At 45.0% G+C, this 15,234-nt stretch overlaps 1 protein-coding gene across 1 annotated transcript; it reads left to right on the forward strand.

Annotated features, from left to right (window-relative positions):
- The first annotated feature begins 59 nt into the window (after nucleotides 1-59).
- On the forward strand, nucleotides 60-15,226 carry FAAH2 (fatty acid amide hydrolase 2). Its single transcript, XM_081896790.1, has 11 exons — nucleotides 60-379; nucleotides 4,479-4,561; nucleotides 5,698-5,834; nucleotides 8,101-8,310; nucleotides 8,769-8,888; nucleotides 9,818-9,953; nucleotides 10,511-10,628; nucleotides 11,601-11,720; nucleotides 12,787-12,898; nucleotides 13,495-13,689; nucleotides 14,338-15,226. Exons 1-11 carry the CDS (start codon nucleotides 128-130, stop codon nucleotides 14,511-14,513), a joined length of 1,659 nt encoding a protein of 552 aa, XP_081752916.1. The 5' UTR covers nucleotides 60-127; the 3' UTR covers nucleotides 14,514-15,226.
- The last annotated feature ends 8 nt before the right edge of the window (nucleotides 15,227-15,234 follow it).

Genomic DNA, 15,234 nt, shown 5'->3' on the forward strand with positions numbered 1-15,234 from the left:
GGAGGGGCGAGCGGAGGGGGCGGAGCTTGGCGCCGGCGGGCCCCTCACCCCCACCCCCCAATGGGCGTGGCCGCGCACCTTCCGCTCTAATCGGCAGCATTGGCCCGGAGCTCTGATCTCTTTTGCCATGGCGCTCTCACGCGCAGAGCGCTGCGTCGTGCTCGTGCTGCGCTTCCTCTCGGGAGCCCTCCTCGCGCTGCTCAGCCTGGCGGCGCGCGCCTCAGCCCTCCGCTCCCCATTGAGGGCGCCGGCGGCGGTGGCTGCTGCTGCTGCTTCTTCTCCTCCTGGCCCCAGCAGAGCCCGCGCCGTCCCGCCGCCGGAACACCCATTGCTGTTGCTGTCCGCAGTGGAGCTGGCGCGGCGGATCCGTCGTAGGGAGGTAAGGGCCCGGACAGCCCGTCTCTGAGTTTGAGAGAGAGAGAGAGAGAGAGAGAGAGAGAGAGAGAGAGAGAGAGAGAGAGAGAGATGTGGGAGGGGATCGCCCCGCAAGGGCTGCTGGGCATTGTAGTTTTGCTAGGAGGGGGTCTACTCCAAGGCAAAGCTTGGGGATTCCTAGCCCTTCGCGAATGCCCCATGTTCCTAGACCACCTAGGCTTCCATATATCCTAGCCTGACTGGGGATCTGCTTATGAAGTTGTGCCACAAAATCCAGTGTGGAATATTTCGTGGAAGTCCTCTGTTCCAAGGTAGCAGGGGCATGTCGGCTCCCACAGCCTTGGTGCTCTCTTTTTAATTTCTTTGCAGCTTGTTTGCGGAGTATGGAATCTAGATCTGGCGTGGAAGATTCTTGCCCTAGGCACAAGGGGTGAACCTTTCAGAATAAATCAACATAAGCCCTTAACACGAATCCCAGGATCTTTGTATGTAGAATCTTAAGTCCACGTAGTTCTGTTAGATACTCCACCTGCTTGCAAAGAAAAAACAAATTTCTTGTGAGAATGTGGGCGATGTTCCCTTTAGTTAGAGGAAAGAGGCAGTACTCTTTAATAGTACTTTTACTATTAAAAGTACCACTTTTACAACCAGAATGGTGAAGGCAGATAATATTGGGCACATCAAAAGGTGGAGGGAGCAGAAAAATACCCATCTGCTGCATTAGCACAGCGAACAGACCAGGATTGCACCTGTTGCCATTATGTGACAGTAGCAGGATCGGCCGAGGATCCATAGGATTCTGCGGTGGCTCAGCCCCACCCCTGAAGCACCCTGTTTCAGAGATTTCTGCTGGTGGGGACACCACTAGTGGTTGGTTCTGCTCACTATTTGGATGGGTACATTGGGGTGCTCTTTGCTGGCAGAGCTTCCACACTGATGGTTGGAGCTTCCATGGTTGCAGAAGCCTTTAAAACGCCATTCAATGGCCCCATTCAATCTCCCTTCAGCAGAGTGATTCAGGGATTTGGATTTCTCAGTTAGTCATCCATGGTAGTGGTCTACTGACTCCAGACATGTAGCTTTCATGTGGGAAAGACCAAGAGCTGGGGGGTGGGAGAGAGAAATCCAGCTCCTAAAAATGCAATATCTGAAACTTTTCTAATTCTTCAGACGGTTTGGTAAGCCACTATCTCTGCAGCATTAAAGTTCATCTGCTGAACATTATACTCATTTGATAAGGGTCTCGTCTGCCTTCAGTTTACCCACTAAATAAATGTTTTAAAGAAATCTCACCAAATGCAAAGCCTGCCACGCTCTTGCTGTTTACCTTCTGCCCACTTTTCTGTGGAAGATACAAATAAATTTGCAATGAGCCCTGCTGGTGTTCATGATGAAATAAATTTGGATTGGTTCCACTTGAATACTTTTCAAAAGCATCTGGAGAAGAGTAAGAGAACATCCTGTTCTTAGGTTTAATTTTTCTTTTGCAGATTAATGCAAATCATTATTAGGAATAGAGAGTTACTAGTCCACAATGATGCTGGCTTTCTTGCTTTATCCACCTGTATTACCGATTTTTAGGTTGGGTGGGGGAATGACAAACCAGCCTGGTCACCAGGAGGCAATTTTTACTCTCAGCAAGTTACTATTTGAAAATCTAGATTTAAGAAGGTAATCAACTGTACCACCGTTAGTTCTGATGTCCCCTCCCCTCCAATTCTAAATACACTTGTTGCGTGAGTGAATTCAAATTTGTTTCATCAACACTTGCTTTTAAACTAAGGTTACCAGATGTCCCTGTTTCCCGGGGACAGTCCCTGGATTTACAAATCAGTCCCCATACAAAATCCATTGAAGTTGAAAAGTGTCCCCAGATTCATTGGAAAAAATCTGGTAACCTTATTCTAAACAAGCATTGCACTGTTCTTCAGTTGCTTTGCGTCAGGACAAGAGATTGGTATTGAGAATCTCATCTCCTGCCCCTCCCTTCCTTAAAGGAATGTGGTTTTTTCCAGTGACTTGCTTGGTGTGTATTGTAAAGAGGTTTGGAATCTTAGGAGAAATCTTGTGTACATTCTCATTTAGAAGATTTTCAAATAAGCCTCCAAGCTCTGTTCAGATTATAACTTAGCCAAAACCTGTATGGGGTTACCGTGGCATAGACTTTTGACAGAGGCAAATAACATACAGTAATTGTCTTTCATGGTTATACAGGAAAACGGGCTCATTTGAGTCCTTACATTCTGTTGTGCATCTTTCATAGGGGCGGGGAAACTTTGTGTCATCGTCACATGTTGCTGAACTGCAGCTCCCATCGTTCCCAGCCATTAGCCATGCTTTCTAGGGCTTGTGGGAATTGTAGTCTGGCAACATCTGGAGGTTTCCCATATTCTCCCCCATATCTCCAATTCTTTCTTAATCTCTTTCCACAATTTAATATACCATCTTTTTCCTTCTATAAGATGCCCCCATGTATAAGATGCCCCCTGTTTTGGGGGACTCAGATTTAAGAAAATGGGAGGAGATGGCCCCGTGTAAAAGAAGCCCCCTAATTTTTGACATTATTTTTAAGGGGGAAAACCTAGTCTTATGCACGGAAAAATACAGTAATTATTTTCAAATAGGTTAAGATTTCTTAAAGGTAAGGTAAGGGGACCCCTGACCGTTAGGTCCAGTCGTGACCGATTCTGGGGTTGCGGCACTCATCTCGCTTTATTGGCCAAGGGAGCCGGCATACAGCTTCCAGGTCATGTGGCCAGCATGACTAAGCTGCTTCTGGCGAACCAGAGCAGCACACGGAAGTGCCGTTTATCTTCCCGCTGGAGTGGTACCTATTTATCTACTTGCACTTTGACGCGCTTTCGAACTGCTAGGTTGGCAGGAGCAGGGACCAAGCAACGGGAGCTCACCCCGACGCGGGGATTCGAACCGCCAACCTTCTGATCAGCAAGTCCTAGGCTCTGTGGTTTAATCCACAGCGCCACCCACGTCCCAGTAAGATTTCTTACTGTAAGCCAAATTCCCAAATACAACTTTTTGCCTATTTTTAAACTAGACATCCTTTCTAAAAATTTTTTTTGACTGCTCATCCATGTTTTTGACCAACATTGTTGTTTTATCTGAGCTTATTTTGAAACCCGCCACTTCTCCAAACCTTTTAATTTCTTCTAATGTTTTGGGAACGCTCTCCAAAGGTTGTTCTAGTGTCAACACCACTGACACCCTTAATTTATAGACTCTATGTCCCACCTCAATACCGTTAATATTCAATGAACATTTAAAGCACATTGCCTCCCTCAAATAATACCTGTGGGATACTATATTTTGTTAAGGGTGCTGGGAGGTGTAGCTCAGTGCGGGTAAAATGCAGTTCTGAGTATTCTTTGAGGGAAAACATGCATGTTAAATGTAGGCACATTCCCAGATGGCAAGGGAAATAATTCGTAATAGTGAGCATGAGCTAAATTCTGCCTCTTTCTGAAATCCGTTGTTATCAGCGACTTCCCTCGCATTGCTTCTCACACCCAATGGTTAATCATAAACGTATTTATCACTTATTTTATTGCATGTATATTACACCACTTTCCCAAGGAACTCAGACATACTGTGCATGGGCTTTTCCAATTTTCCCCTACTCAACAAATATTGTGAGGTGAGTGAGGCTAAAATACTGACTGAAGGCTTCCTTACATGGCTATGTGGAGAGCCTCCTTTCTCAGAGATAGTGTACCACTGACAAGTACTTTTCTGGCAAGTAATAGCAGGGAGTGTGTGATGGACGTTTTGCCTTGCTTGTGAGCTTCACAGAAACATCTGTAAACCATTTTGTGATGCTGGGTTATTTGGACCTTTGGTCCGATCCATTGAAGTTCATAGCTGCCCAGAGTGACTTGAGCAGCATATAAAGAATGAATCATCATGATAACTAAATTATTATAGAATATTCGAACCTTGATTTCCTTGCTCCAAGCTCAGCATTCTGTCCATGGCATGGTGCTAATTGCTAATGAAACAGAACACAATGTTCAGCACATATGATCACTAGATGCTCTGGAAGTTAGCCAGATTGCAGCAATCTTTTGAGCACCTTTTATTCCTTGCAGGTGAAATGTATTGATGTTATTGAAACATACATTGGGAGGATCAAAGAAGTCAACCCGTTGATCAATGCGGTTGTAAAAGACAGGTGAGTGATAGAATTTATACTTTCTGTTTCAACATATTTCTACTTCTGACAGGAAAAAGGGCAGGCAGATGCGGTGCTCCGCTAGAGATTCTCTGTTGCCTCACACGTTGACCTACTTTGAGTCAATACATTTCCTGAAGAATTCTTCCAAGTGCTCGCATAGTTATGGTTTGCAACACAATCATAGCAAAAGTAACTAGTTTGTAGCTTCTCCGAATCCAAACAAAGGGAGCTCTGCTCATTCTCGGAAGTACTTGTCCTTTCTGAACCTTTCGCTGACCTTGGCCATCCTGTATTCAGACTAAGGACATGAGAGCTGGCCTACTGGATGAGTGGGGCAGGCAGGTGGGATAAAGTGTCATCTCACCTAGTACTCTGTCTCCCGACAGCTGCTGATCAGATGCTCCTGGAAGATACACAAGCAGGGGCATGGTGGAGAAAGGTGATGTAATAGGTGGCCCATCTCACGGGGTGGGACAAAGCAGCACCTGGCAATAACAAGCCTCCCACTCACCAACCTTCCTGCAGGGATCTGCATTGCCAATGCATTCTCTGGAATCTTTGGACCCCATCTCCATCATGCCTATCAGCTAATGTCATCCTTTGCTGGTGGGCATGTGGTTGTATTTTGGAGAGATGGTCTAATGGGTCAGACCCCCTGTAGACCACGACTGGCTGCAAGGTGGAGATTCTCTGTCCCTGTTGTATACCATCATGTTCTTCTTTTAAGGATTTTTAGAAAGCTGTTTGACCATTTGTCCTCTCTCCCAGGTAGGAAATAGCAAGGGGCTGCATACCTGAGGGGAAACCTGGAGACAGAACCCTGTTTTGTTTATCCGAGGTCAAGAACCTGTTTGTCGTTAAGCAAATATTTATAGAGAAGTTCCAAAGCTGTGGTGATCACAAAGCAAAAAAACAAAAACAAAAAACAGCAACATTTAGACTTGTTTCCTCTAGGCTCCCTCTGAAGTCTTTCTCCAGCTTCACCTCTAGCTGTGGTCCAGAGATGGAACTTGGGAGGAGCAATAGGTGTGGGACAAAATGAGCATCGTAGGAAGACCAGTTAGGTTCCAGGCTCTAGAGATTGACGGGTTTTCTCTTATTTCCTCTGGCTCTTATCCAACCATCCCTCTCAGGTTTGAGGCTGCCCTTGAGGAAGCTCATCAGGTCGACCAGCTGCTCTCTGAGGGGCAAGATGATGAAGAGTCACTGAAGGAAAAGTTCCCCTTCTTGGGAGTCCCTATCACCATCAAAGAAGCCTTTGCGCTATACGGTGTGTTCTCTTGCATAACCTCCACCCACCTCTTGACCGCAGTCTGTAGTCTTCCCTCATTTAATTTATTTATCTATTTCATAGATTTGTTTCAGTATGAATATTTTACAGTAATGGGTAACAGAGCAACCCTTAAGACGTTTTGTTTGTTGCTTTCTTAAATTGGCATTCCTTCATTCTTTTAAAACTCTGTCAATGAGATCTTATAAAATAGTGACAGCCAAATGGTGCTTGAATCAGTTGAATCCTTTTTTAAAAAATAATTTTTATTGTTTTCCATTTTAACAATCCAATCAGATCACATTAAATATTCCAAATTATACAAATACATATCATATAGTCCAAATATTTTGCCAAATTATAAATTTTTGTTGGGGCTTCCCAGGCTTCAAGTTCAGTGGGGTCCAATCATCTTATGTTTCTACTGCCTTGAGTTTCCAATAGTTCCTTCTTTAAATCTTCCTGTTATCCTTCCTTCTTTCATGGCCTCTGAGTTATTTCCACAGGCGAGTTGAAGTGAGCAATAATATGCCTCTGTGTGAAATTTGTATGACTCTCCTTTTTTTTTTTTTTGTAGATGGTAAGTCTGTTATTTGCAATATATCCTCACACGTTGCTGTTTATGCCGAATCAATCCAAAAGTTCTTCTCTGGTGGCAAACGCCATCTTCTCTCAGTTCCAATGAAATAAAATCTAGGCGTTCGCTCATTAATTTTCTCATACAGGTTGCATCAAACATTAGTCTTTCCAGGGGAGATTTGCCTAATCAGACTTGAAGTACAGATATAATAACAAATTAAGAGCTCGCCTCCCCCATGACTATTTATCTCTGCAACTCGGTCTATCCCATAATGGCAGATCCCAATTAAATAGTGCGTTACTTTGAAGACAAAGGTTCAAATCCACCACTCAGACATGATGCCCAACCTAACCCTACATCACAGGGTAATTGTGAGGATTAATTAGGAGGTAAAGGTAAAGGTACCCCTGCCCGTACGGGCCAGTCTTGACAGACTCTAGGGTTGTGCGCTCATCTCACTCTAGAGGCCGGGAGCAAGCGCTGTCCGCAGACACTTCTGGGTCACGTGACCAGCGTGACAAAGCTGCTCTGGCAAGCCAGCACCAGCGCAGCACACGGAAACGCCGTTTACCTTCCCGCTATAAAGCGGTACCTATTTATCTACTTGCACTTAAAGGTGCTTTCGAACTGCTAGGTGGGCAGGAGCTGGGAGCTCACCCCGCCGTGGGGATTTGAACCGCCGACCATGCGATCGGCAAGTCCTAGGCGCTGAGGTTTTACCCACAGCGCCACCCGCGTCCCTTTAATTAGGAGGTAGACATGTGCTATCTTGAACTTCTTGGAAGAAGAAGAAGAAGGTTTCCAACTGTTGTGTTTTGGGAAAGCTATGTTATCTTACAATAGGGCGTGCTGTATAAAATGCAGCCCACGTCCTTTTCTCAGTGAGTGACATCTTTCCTAACCTTCTAGGGATTTTCCTTCATGTAGTTCTGCAGACTGAGCAAAAATCCAGCTGCTCTGAGGGCGCCAGGTTTTAGTCTGAAACCAGCAATTCTCTGGTGTTGCTGCATCTTAGAGGGTGTGGTCCCAAACTTGTTAAACAAGATACTCCTTCTCCAGTAAGGCCAACCAATTTTTGCACTCTTAATGAGGTACCTCTGGAGTATCTAGGGATGAGATGTACTATTTGTGGTTTGCTCCCCACAAACCTATTCCTCCTTGGCTAAGCCATACCTCTCTTCACACATACAAAACAAGTAAGATACTTCTTGGTTTGAGGACTGTGTACTTGCTTGTATACTTGAGGACAGAGAGCATGCTAAAAGATCAAGGAACTGGCTGGAAAGGAGGAGGTGGGTTATAAAGCACAGAGTGAGCAAAAACCATTACTGTATTAGGTTTTGTTTTCATTTTAGTTCATTACTTACCTTTCTCCCTTCCACTGCTAAAAGGAGCATTTGCTTTCCCCAGCTGGAAAGATGATAAAGATGACTTTATCTCATCTACTACAGGCTGCAAATGGTTTACAGAAAATGAAAAACACCTACCAAATAAAACCAGAGATACCTGCTTGATTAAACATTGCTGAAATAGTGTGGTGTATCTACCATATTGCATCATTTTCCAGACATTTGGGGGGCAGCTACTCCCTTGGCTCTTGGCCTTATAGCTGCCCTTTAGCACTGCTCTAGGCTATTGTGGAACCTCTGACTCTTTTTTTCCTTTTTGTTTTCCTCGTTGTGGTAGGGTTGCCCAATGCCTCTGGACTGGTTAGCCGTCGTAACATTATCTCCACATCTGATGCTTCGGTAGTGTCACGGGTAAAGCAGGCTGGCACCATCCCACTGGGTGTGACCAACTGCAGCGAGCTGTGCATGTGGTTTGAGTCGAGCAACCGGGTCTATGGTCGGACCAACAACCCATATGACCTAGAGCGCATCGTAGGAGGCAGCTCAGGTGAGTGGGCTACCTCGTTTGTGAGAACATGCTGCACTGAACAGATAAGTTAGTCCTGGCTGATCAAATCTCCTGCTAGTGATTAACTGCTCATGTGATGGTGGTTTAAACAAGTGACCAGAACTCAACAAGAATGGAGGGCAGTTGGGAATACGTTGCTTATTTTTGACTTTGATACAGCATAGAAGTAGGGTTGTATAGGGATTGGGGACCAGAAAGCCACCTATAATAGTTTGCAAGTTAGGTATGCCAGTGATGCTTCTCTTTTGTTGGATCTGCAAGTATTTGAGATTAGTACTGGTTAGCAAGACAATCCCTGGGGGAAAAAATCTGTTTAGCACACTCTGTTTCTCCATGTGTATTTTGGTCTCCCAGAGCAGATTCTGTGAGTGGCAAGTGCGGGGTTACTCAGATATGCCTGTGGTCCACTGCCAATCTGTCCTTTCTTTGCCTTCCAGGAGGAGAAGGCTGCATCCTGGCAGCTGCTGGTTCTGTGATCGGTGTGGGCTCAGATATTGGGGGCAGCATCCGTATGCCGGCTTTCTTCAATGGCGTCTTTGGACACAAGCCCACCACTGGTACAAAATGCCCATTTCTCATTGCTTCTTTTTCCACCAAGTTAACTAAAAGAAAGGACAGAAAGAACAGTTGCAGGTTGTCTTGATGCTCTTACCTCTCAAGAGTTAGGGTTTATTTCCTTTGGAAGGTCAACTGGACCTTAAGGTAAAAGCCTTTGGGAATGTGGGCATCCAGTTCAGAAGGAGAGTCAGCTACCGTTCCTGAAGGCCTGGCTGTTTTGGCTACACAAATTGGCATCTCAGTACAGTGGAACTTCATGTTATGGACGGGATCCGTTTCGGAGGCCCATCGGTAACACGGAACTAATGCATGCCAAAGTGCCACATCGGTGCACGCACATGGCACGATTTAGCACGTCTGTGTCTGTGCGAGTGGTAAAACCCGGAAGTAATCCATTTGAGTACTTCCGGGTTGCCACGGGATGCAACACGAAAACACGTAACCTGAAGTGGACGCAGCATGAGGTATGACTGTAGTGGAGGCAGCAAGTCCAAATCTGGCAACGGTATCCTGTTGAAAACTTTTTTAAAGTGTTGCATGGCTATTAAAAGACAGGAAGGCCCCTGCCTGCCAGTTCACAGACTAATACAAAAGCAATGGGAGGAGGGAAGAGAACAAGATTTGCAGCACCTGCTCCTTCTTTGGCCAGAGGATGAGGCCAGGATACTTTATCCCTGTTGCCATAATGTTCATTGTGTGGAACAAAAGGTGGACCCGAGTGTGCCTTCTTCAGTTCTGCAGTCTCAAGGTAACTGGCAGTAGCAGTATCCTTTCTGTCAGAAAACTGATTAGGGTTTTGGTTTGGACCTAAACTAGCCTTGAATACAGTGCTCTGTGTATGGGAGAGGTGGCATATGAACCCAACCCTGTCACTAAACTAAAGCGATGTGGTTTGTCATGCAAAGCTAAACTCGGTGTGTTCGTCTAGGTGTGGTTCCCAATGACGGCCAATTCCCTAATGCTGTGGGCATTCGGACAAAGTTCCTGTGCACTGGCCCAATGTGCCGTTTTGCAGAGGACCTGGAACCCCTGTTGAGGGTCATGGCTGGGTCGGGCGTTACAAAGTAAGTGGTTCTTATTACTTTTGCAGTGCATAAAGTGAATCCTAATCTGCTAAGAAGTGCAAATGTGTTTGGCACCTGTCATTATTGTCACTGGCTGTCTTTGCCCCCGACGGTAGAGATCTGCACAGTGAGGGACAGGGCTAACTGAGGCAGAGGTCGGAATACTCCCCCTTCACAACACCATGTAGGAAAGCCAATTTAACTGGCCGTTGAATCTTATTTCCGCACTGGCTGTGGGACAGCATCCCTCACTGTGCCTCTGGGTACCAGGCTTGCTTCAGGGGTGCAGCATTGGCTGCATAGCTCACTTGACTCTGTTATCCATTACTTTGCTCTACTCTGTACCCTCTATCATCCTCTGCCTTGGTCTGCCTAATGAAGGACAGTATCCCCACTGGTCTGGCGCCTTCGGTTGCTGTGGCATTTTTTTACCAAGAGTTGATTATAAGAACTTGGTGTACATCAAGGAGCTAGTCCACTCTGCCGACTTGAACTGAGGATGGGACCAAAGCGCTCCTCGCTTCTGACTTGTGGCCATCTTATTCCTTCCTATTCAGGTTGAAGCTGGATGAAAAAGTATCTCTAAAGAATGTGAAATTCTACTCCATGGAGCACGACGGAGGTTCTGTCTTTGTTTCCCCAGTGGACAAAGAGCTTCTTCAGGCTCATCGGAACGTAAGAGGAAACTGCATCTGGTAGCTTAAAAACTTGAGGGCCATCACAGTTATCAGGGAGTTTAGGTAGGCGTTTGGTAAATGGCAGCTGAGTCAGCCTGTTCAAATTTGCCTGTGCATGCCTTCGTGTGCCCCAGCATACCTGGGCACTGTTTTTTTCAGATTCATGCACAGGTCCATAGCTCAGTGGTAGAGTATATCCTTTGCATGCAGAAGCCCCCTGCCCCATTCAGTTCCCAGCATCTCCAGATAGGAAACGATCCCTTCCTTAAACCTTGGCTGTATATCTACTGGCTGTGTTATATTTATTATTAATAATAATTAAATGCATTTTTATAGGGAAAAAGTCTCAGTTCAACTTGCAGCAAGATTATGAATACAAAGATAGCATAAAATAGCCCCAAAGCAGTGCAATTATCTTGAAGTAGGATTGCCAAATCAAAATGGGAAATGTAAGGGCTACCGTGGAGCTTTGATAGCTAAGCTTAGGGTACATTTACATAATGTTCTGGTGAGCTGTGGAAGTCTTGAAGCTGGAGTGTAGGGAGCAACCCCTATGTTCATTAGCGGTTGCAGTGAAAGTACCAAAGATTAAGGAGAACCACTCTCTATCCTTCTCTCTCTCTGTGTGTGAGAGAGTTCACACATGCATACCATCTTCACCCTGTGATTACAACAAAATATTGAAAAAAGTTGTTACATAGCAAAGTCCACAGACACAGTCTTCCTATCATGTTGCCTGAAGCAGAGTGGAGCTCCTCAGAAGTTCAGACATCCATCTGTGAATGTCCAGGTGTTACCAGTCCTCCTAACTCTGATGTAGTGGTGATAATATTGTTTTGGTGTACTGTGTCTGTGTGGAATGAGAAGAATCCTATATTTTTCTTAAATGCTCTTCAGCCCCCAGGCTTTCAATTCCTCCTTTAATAACTGTTTACTCAATGGCTGTTATTTTCTCTCTTATGTTTTCAAGGTGGTAAAGCACCTGGAGGCTGACCTGGGTGTTCAAGTTCAGCCTGTGAATATTCACAAAATGAAGTATTCCTTCCAGATCTGGTCTGTCATGATGTCTTCCAAGGACAGTGATGGGCAGGTATGTAAAATGCAAACCAGGGCGTTAGCCTACCTGCAACAGGGGAAGAACAGCAGCAGGGATGCTGATCTTCACATGGAGGTTTCTGTGCACTTACATTGTTCTCTAGTCTAGAGCATGGTTCTAAAAAGTACTTAGTCCTTTCCATGGGCCCCAATCTGTACTATACGTTTAAAGCAGTACCATGCAACCTTATGCAATTATGGTTTCCCTCAAAGGATTCTGGGAACTGTAGTTTGTTAAGAGTTTTGCTAGGAGATCCTTATTTCCCTCCTAGAGCTACAATTACCAGAATTCCCTGGAAAGAGGGATTGTTTGGTTTTGTTTTTTAAAAATAATTTTTATTTTATTTTACAAGTATAAAATTGTAACAGTACAATATACATAACAATATTTAGAGATTCTTCGAAATCTCTGGACTTCCCACCTTCCCCTCCATGGGTCCTATTATCAACTGCATATTATTTAATCATCCAAATTTTATATCTCTCAATTTTTGTCCATAATACTTTCTACATTACAAGTGTTATTGTAATCCTGCTGACATTTTCATCTGCTTACAGTGGTCCCTCAGGTAGATTGTAAATTTTCCCCATTATTTATTAAAGTTTTGATCTTCTTGGTCCCTGAGCTTTCCGGCCAGTTTCACCATTTTGGCATAATCCAACAGCTTAGTTTGCCATTCTTCTCTGGTAGGGACTTTATCTTCTTTCAATCTAGAAGAGGGATTGATTGTTAAACCAGTCTCGCAGTTGTAGCTCTGCGAGGAGAATAGGGATCTCCGAACAATGCTCAGCAACCTTAGCAAACTACACTTTGCAAGATTCTTTGGGAGATGTTCAAGGTGACGTCGTCTTTTAAACTTCTGCTGCAGTTGGGACCCATGCCTGCTTCCATAGCTCTTGCTCCACTATGAAAGATTTATTTATTTGTCATTGTACCTTGTAAAGTTGAGAGAGGAGGTTTGGCAAACCATGCTTAAAATATACTAGTTTAAAAAGGTAGAAGCAGAAAACGTTACGGAATTCTCTTCGTCCTTGCTTCTCCATTCATATTCATATTACAGCAAACAGAAACCTTCACAGAGCTTCTTGGGGATCATGGAAAGCCAGTGTGGCCGTCATGGGAACTGCTGAAGTGGATGATAGGGATGTCTTCACACACCATCCCAGCCATTGGTAATGTCCTGTTTTTAAACTTAAGAGTTTTATTCTAAAATAGCTGCACTCCTTTGATGTGCTAGTTCTATCCAGGTTGTTTGGCAATTTCCTGGTAACTAAATATGGAGTGCTGGCAAAGAAATGTATATAACAATGCTTGGGACCAGAAGGTAGCATTATATATTTGGAAGGAAGTTGGTGGTGCTTACAATCTAGGACTGGGATAGCCAACATAGCGCCTTCCAGATGTTGGTGTACTACTAGTCCCATCACCCCTGACCATTGGCCATGCAGGTTGGGGGCTGATGTCTGCTGGATTCCCAACAGCATATGGAGGGTGCCACATTGACTAAGGAGTCTGGCGATCCTCAACTCATCCAGTAGCATGGAAGTTTGGGAGTGAAAGGCAGCAACTAAGAGAGTTGTTTTCAAACACTTGTGTACCTGCTCTTGGCTGTGGCCTGTGCTAAGGGATGATGGGAGTTGTAGTCCAGCAATATCTGGAGGGCATCACATTGGCTACCCCTGTTCTAATATATCATGTTATATATGATCCAGCCTTTTGCAATGACTGCTGTTTGTCTTTGACCTACCTGCATCTCTGTGCTTTTTAGCACTAGGATTGACCGAGAAGGTGGTGAAATACAGTCCCAAAGTGAACGCTAAGCTAGCAAGCATGGCACAGAGTCTGCAGACCGAGATGGTGAATCTACTGGGAAGTGATGGTGTCCTCTTATATCCTTCACACCCTGTAGTTGCTCCCAAGCACCACACTCCTCTGGGGATGCCTTTCAATTTTGCCTACACGGGTAAGGCGTTCCTATTTTGCATATGCATGTATTACTCATGTACATTCTTTCAGTGTACATGATGCTTTGCAGAGTACAAGATGTTAGACAGGTCACTGCCTTAAGGAGCTTATAATGTAAAAATTCAAGACAGGAAAAGCAGAGGAAGCAGGAGACCAGGAGAAAAAGGGAAGCAGCATGCAGTAATTGTATTTCACCATTTGGGTGAATCTGGTTTTCTTTGCATGTGTACATGCTCATGTGCACCCACCGAACAGGATATAGCATATGATGCAGCCATATGCTGCATATGTGTGCAGTACATGGGTATGTACTATATGTGTACATATGTGTGCAGTACATGGGTATGTACTATACAATTCCACAGTCCTGCTACCTCTAAACAAGGTGATACAACTTTTCCATGGGGTTCTGGGTATGGAGCAAACTGTGCTTTGTTTATTAGGGGCTTCTGTGACATATTGTGTTTCATTAGCCAGTGCAGAACCCCTTGATTTATTCTTGCACTTAAAACCAGTATGATAAATTCCAAATTCTCAGAGAATGTTTCTAGATAGCAGCGAAACAAAATGTCTTGGATTCTAGTTCGTTTGTTGCAAAGAAGTGCTTTGAGTCCCTAATTCCTTTCACTCTCTCTTCCCCTTTTAGCCATCTTCAACATACTGGGCTTACCAGTGACCCAGTGCCCGCTGGGCTTGAGCAAGGAAGGCCTCCCCTTGGGCATCCAGGTGGTGGCAGGACCCTACAATGACCACTTGACTCTGGCCATGGCACAATACTTGGAGAAGGCTTTTGGAGGATGGGTTCTCCCTGGTACATCCTAGCGTGTGTTGCCCGAGTCCTGGTGATAGCAGAAACACGAAGAGTGCCCCACCTGTAGCAGCAGGCAGCTGCATCTGATATTGGAGGAGCTCTGATGCCTGTCCCCCCTGCACACACTTGCAACCCAGGGGGACTTAATTCCCTCCCACAGGGCCAAAGCTGATAGAGAGTTCAGCTGCACCTTTAGCTTTCTTCCTTTCTTATTACAAAATTACTTGAGAAGTTTAGGCAATAGGATGCTCTCTCCTTTCTCAGGGAAATCGGGGGTTTGGGGGAGGGGGGGAGGGTTCTGACAGGACAATCATATTGTGAGATATGGGAGAGGGTTTTCTGTCCCTGACTGTGGTGTTGGTAGTATAGGGCTCCTGGTCCCCTATGTAACGTGGTTTTTCTTTGCTGCTTTCAAGGCCAGGCCAAGGGCATCTGTAATTTTTATCTGTGCTGGAGACTAGTTCCCCTACTTGAAAATGTATTTGGGAAATTGGGGTCCCCCAGCTTCCCACAATTTGCACAGAACACTGAGAACAGTGCTGGAGAAGATGTTGTTGAGTCCTCACTAAACTTGGGAGTTCCCAGCCATGGCTCATGGTGGAAGAAGACGAGGGCAGCTTTTTGATCTCTTGGAAGGCACACCTTAGTAAATCTAGGACTGTTCAAATGAACGTGATGGATCAAGTGTTTTCCCACACACATTCCTCTTCTGAGCCTGTGGGGCCATGTCCA

Source organism: Podarcis melisellensis, assembly GCF_964234715.1.
Source record: "Podarcis melisellensis genome assembly, chromosome: Z".
Lineage (NCBI taxonomy): Eukaryota > Metazoa > Chordata > Lepidosauria > Squamata > Lacertidae > Podarcis > Podarcis melisellensis.

Bases quoted from the DNA above. Each gene is read 5' to 3' on its own strand.
- FAAH2 (XM_081896790.1), top strand. From the start codon at position 128: ATGGCGCTCTCACGCGCAGAGCGCTGCGTCGTGCTCGTGCTGCGCTTC. The intron at 8,311-8,768 runs GTGAGTGGGCTA...TTTGCCTTCCAG, and splicing joins CATCGTAGGAGGCAGCTCAG to GAGGAGAAGGCTGCATCCTG. The intron at 13,690-14,337 runs GTAAGGCGTTCC...TTCCCCTTTTAG, and splicing joins TTTCAATTTTGCCTACACGG to CCATCTTCAACATACTGGGC.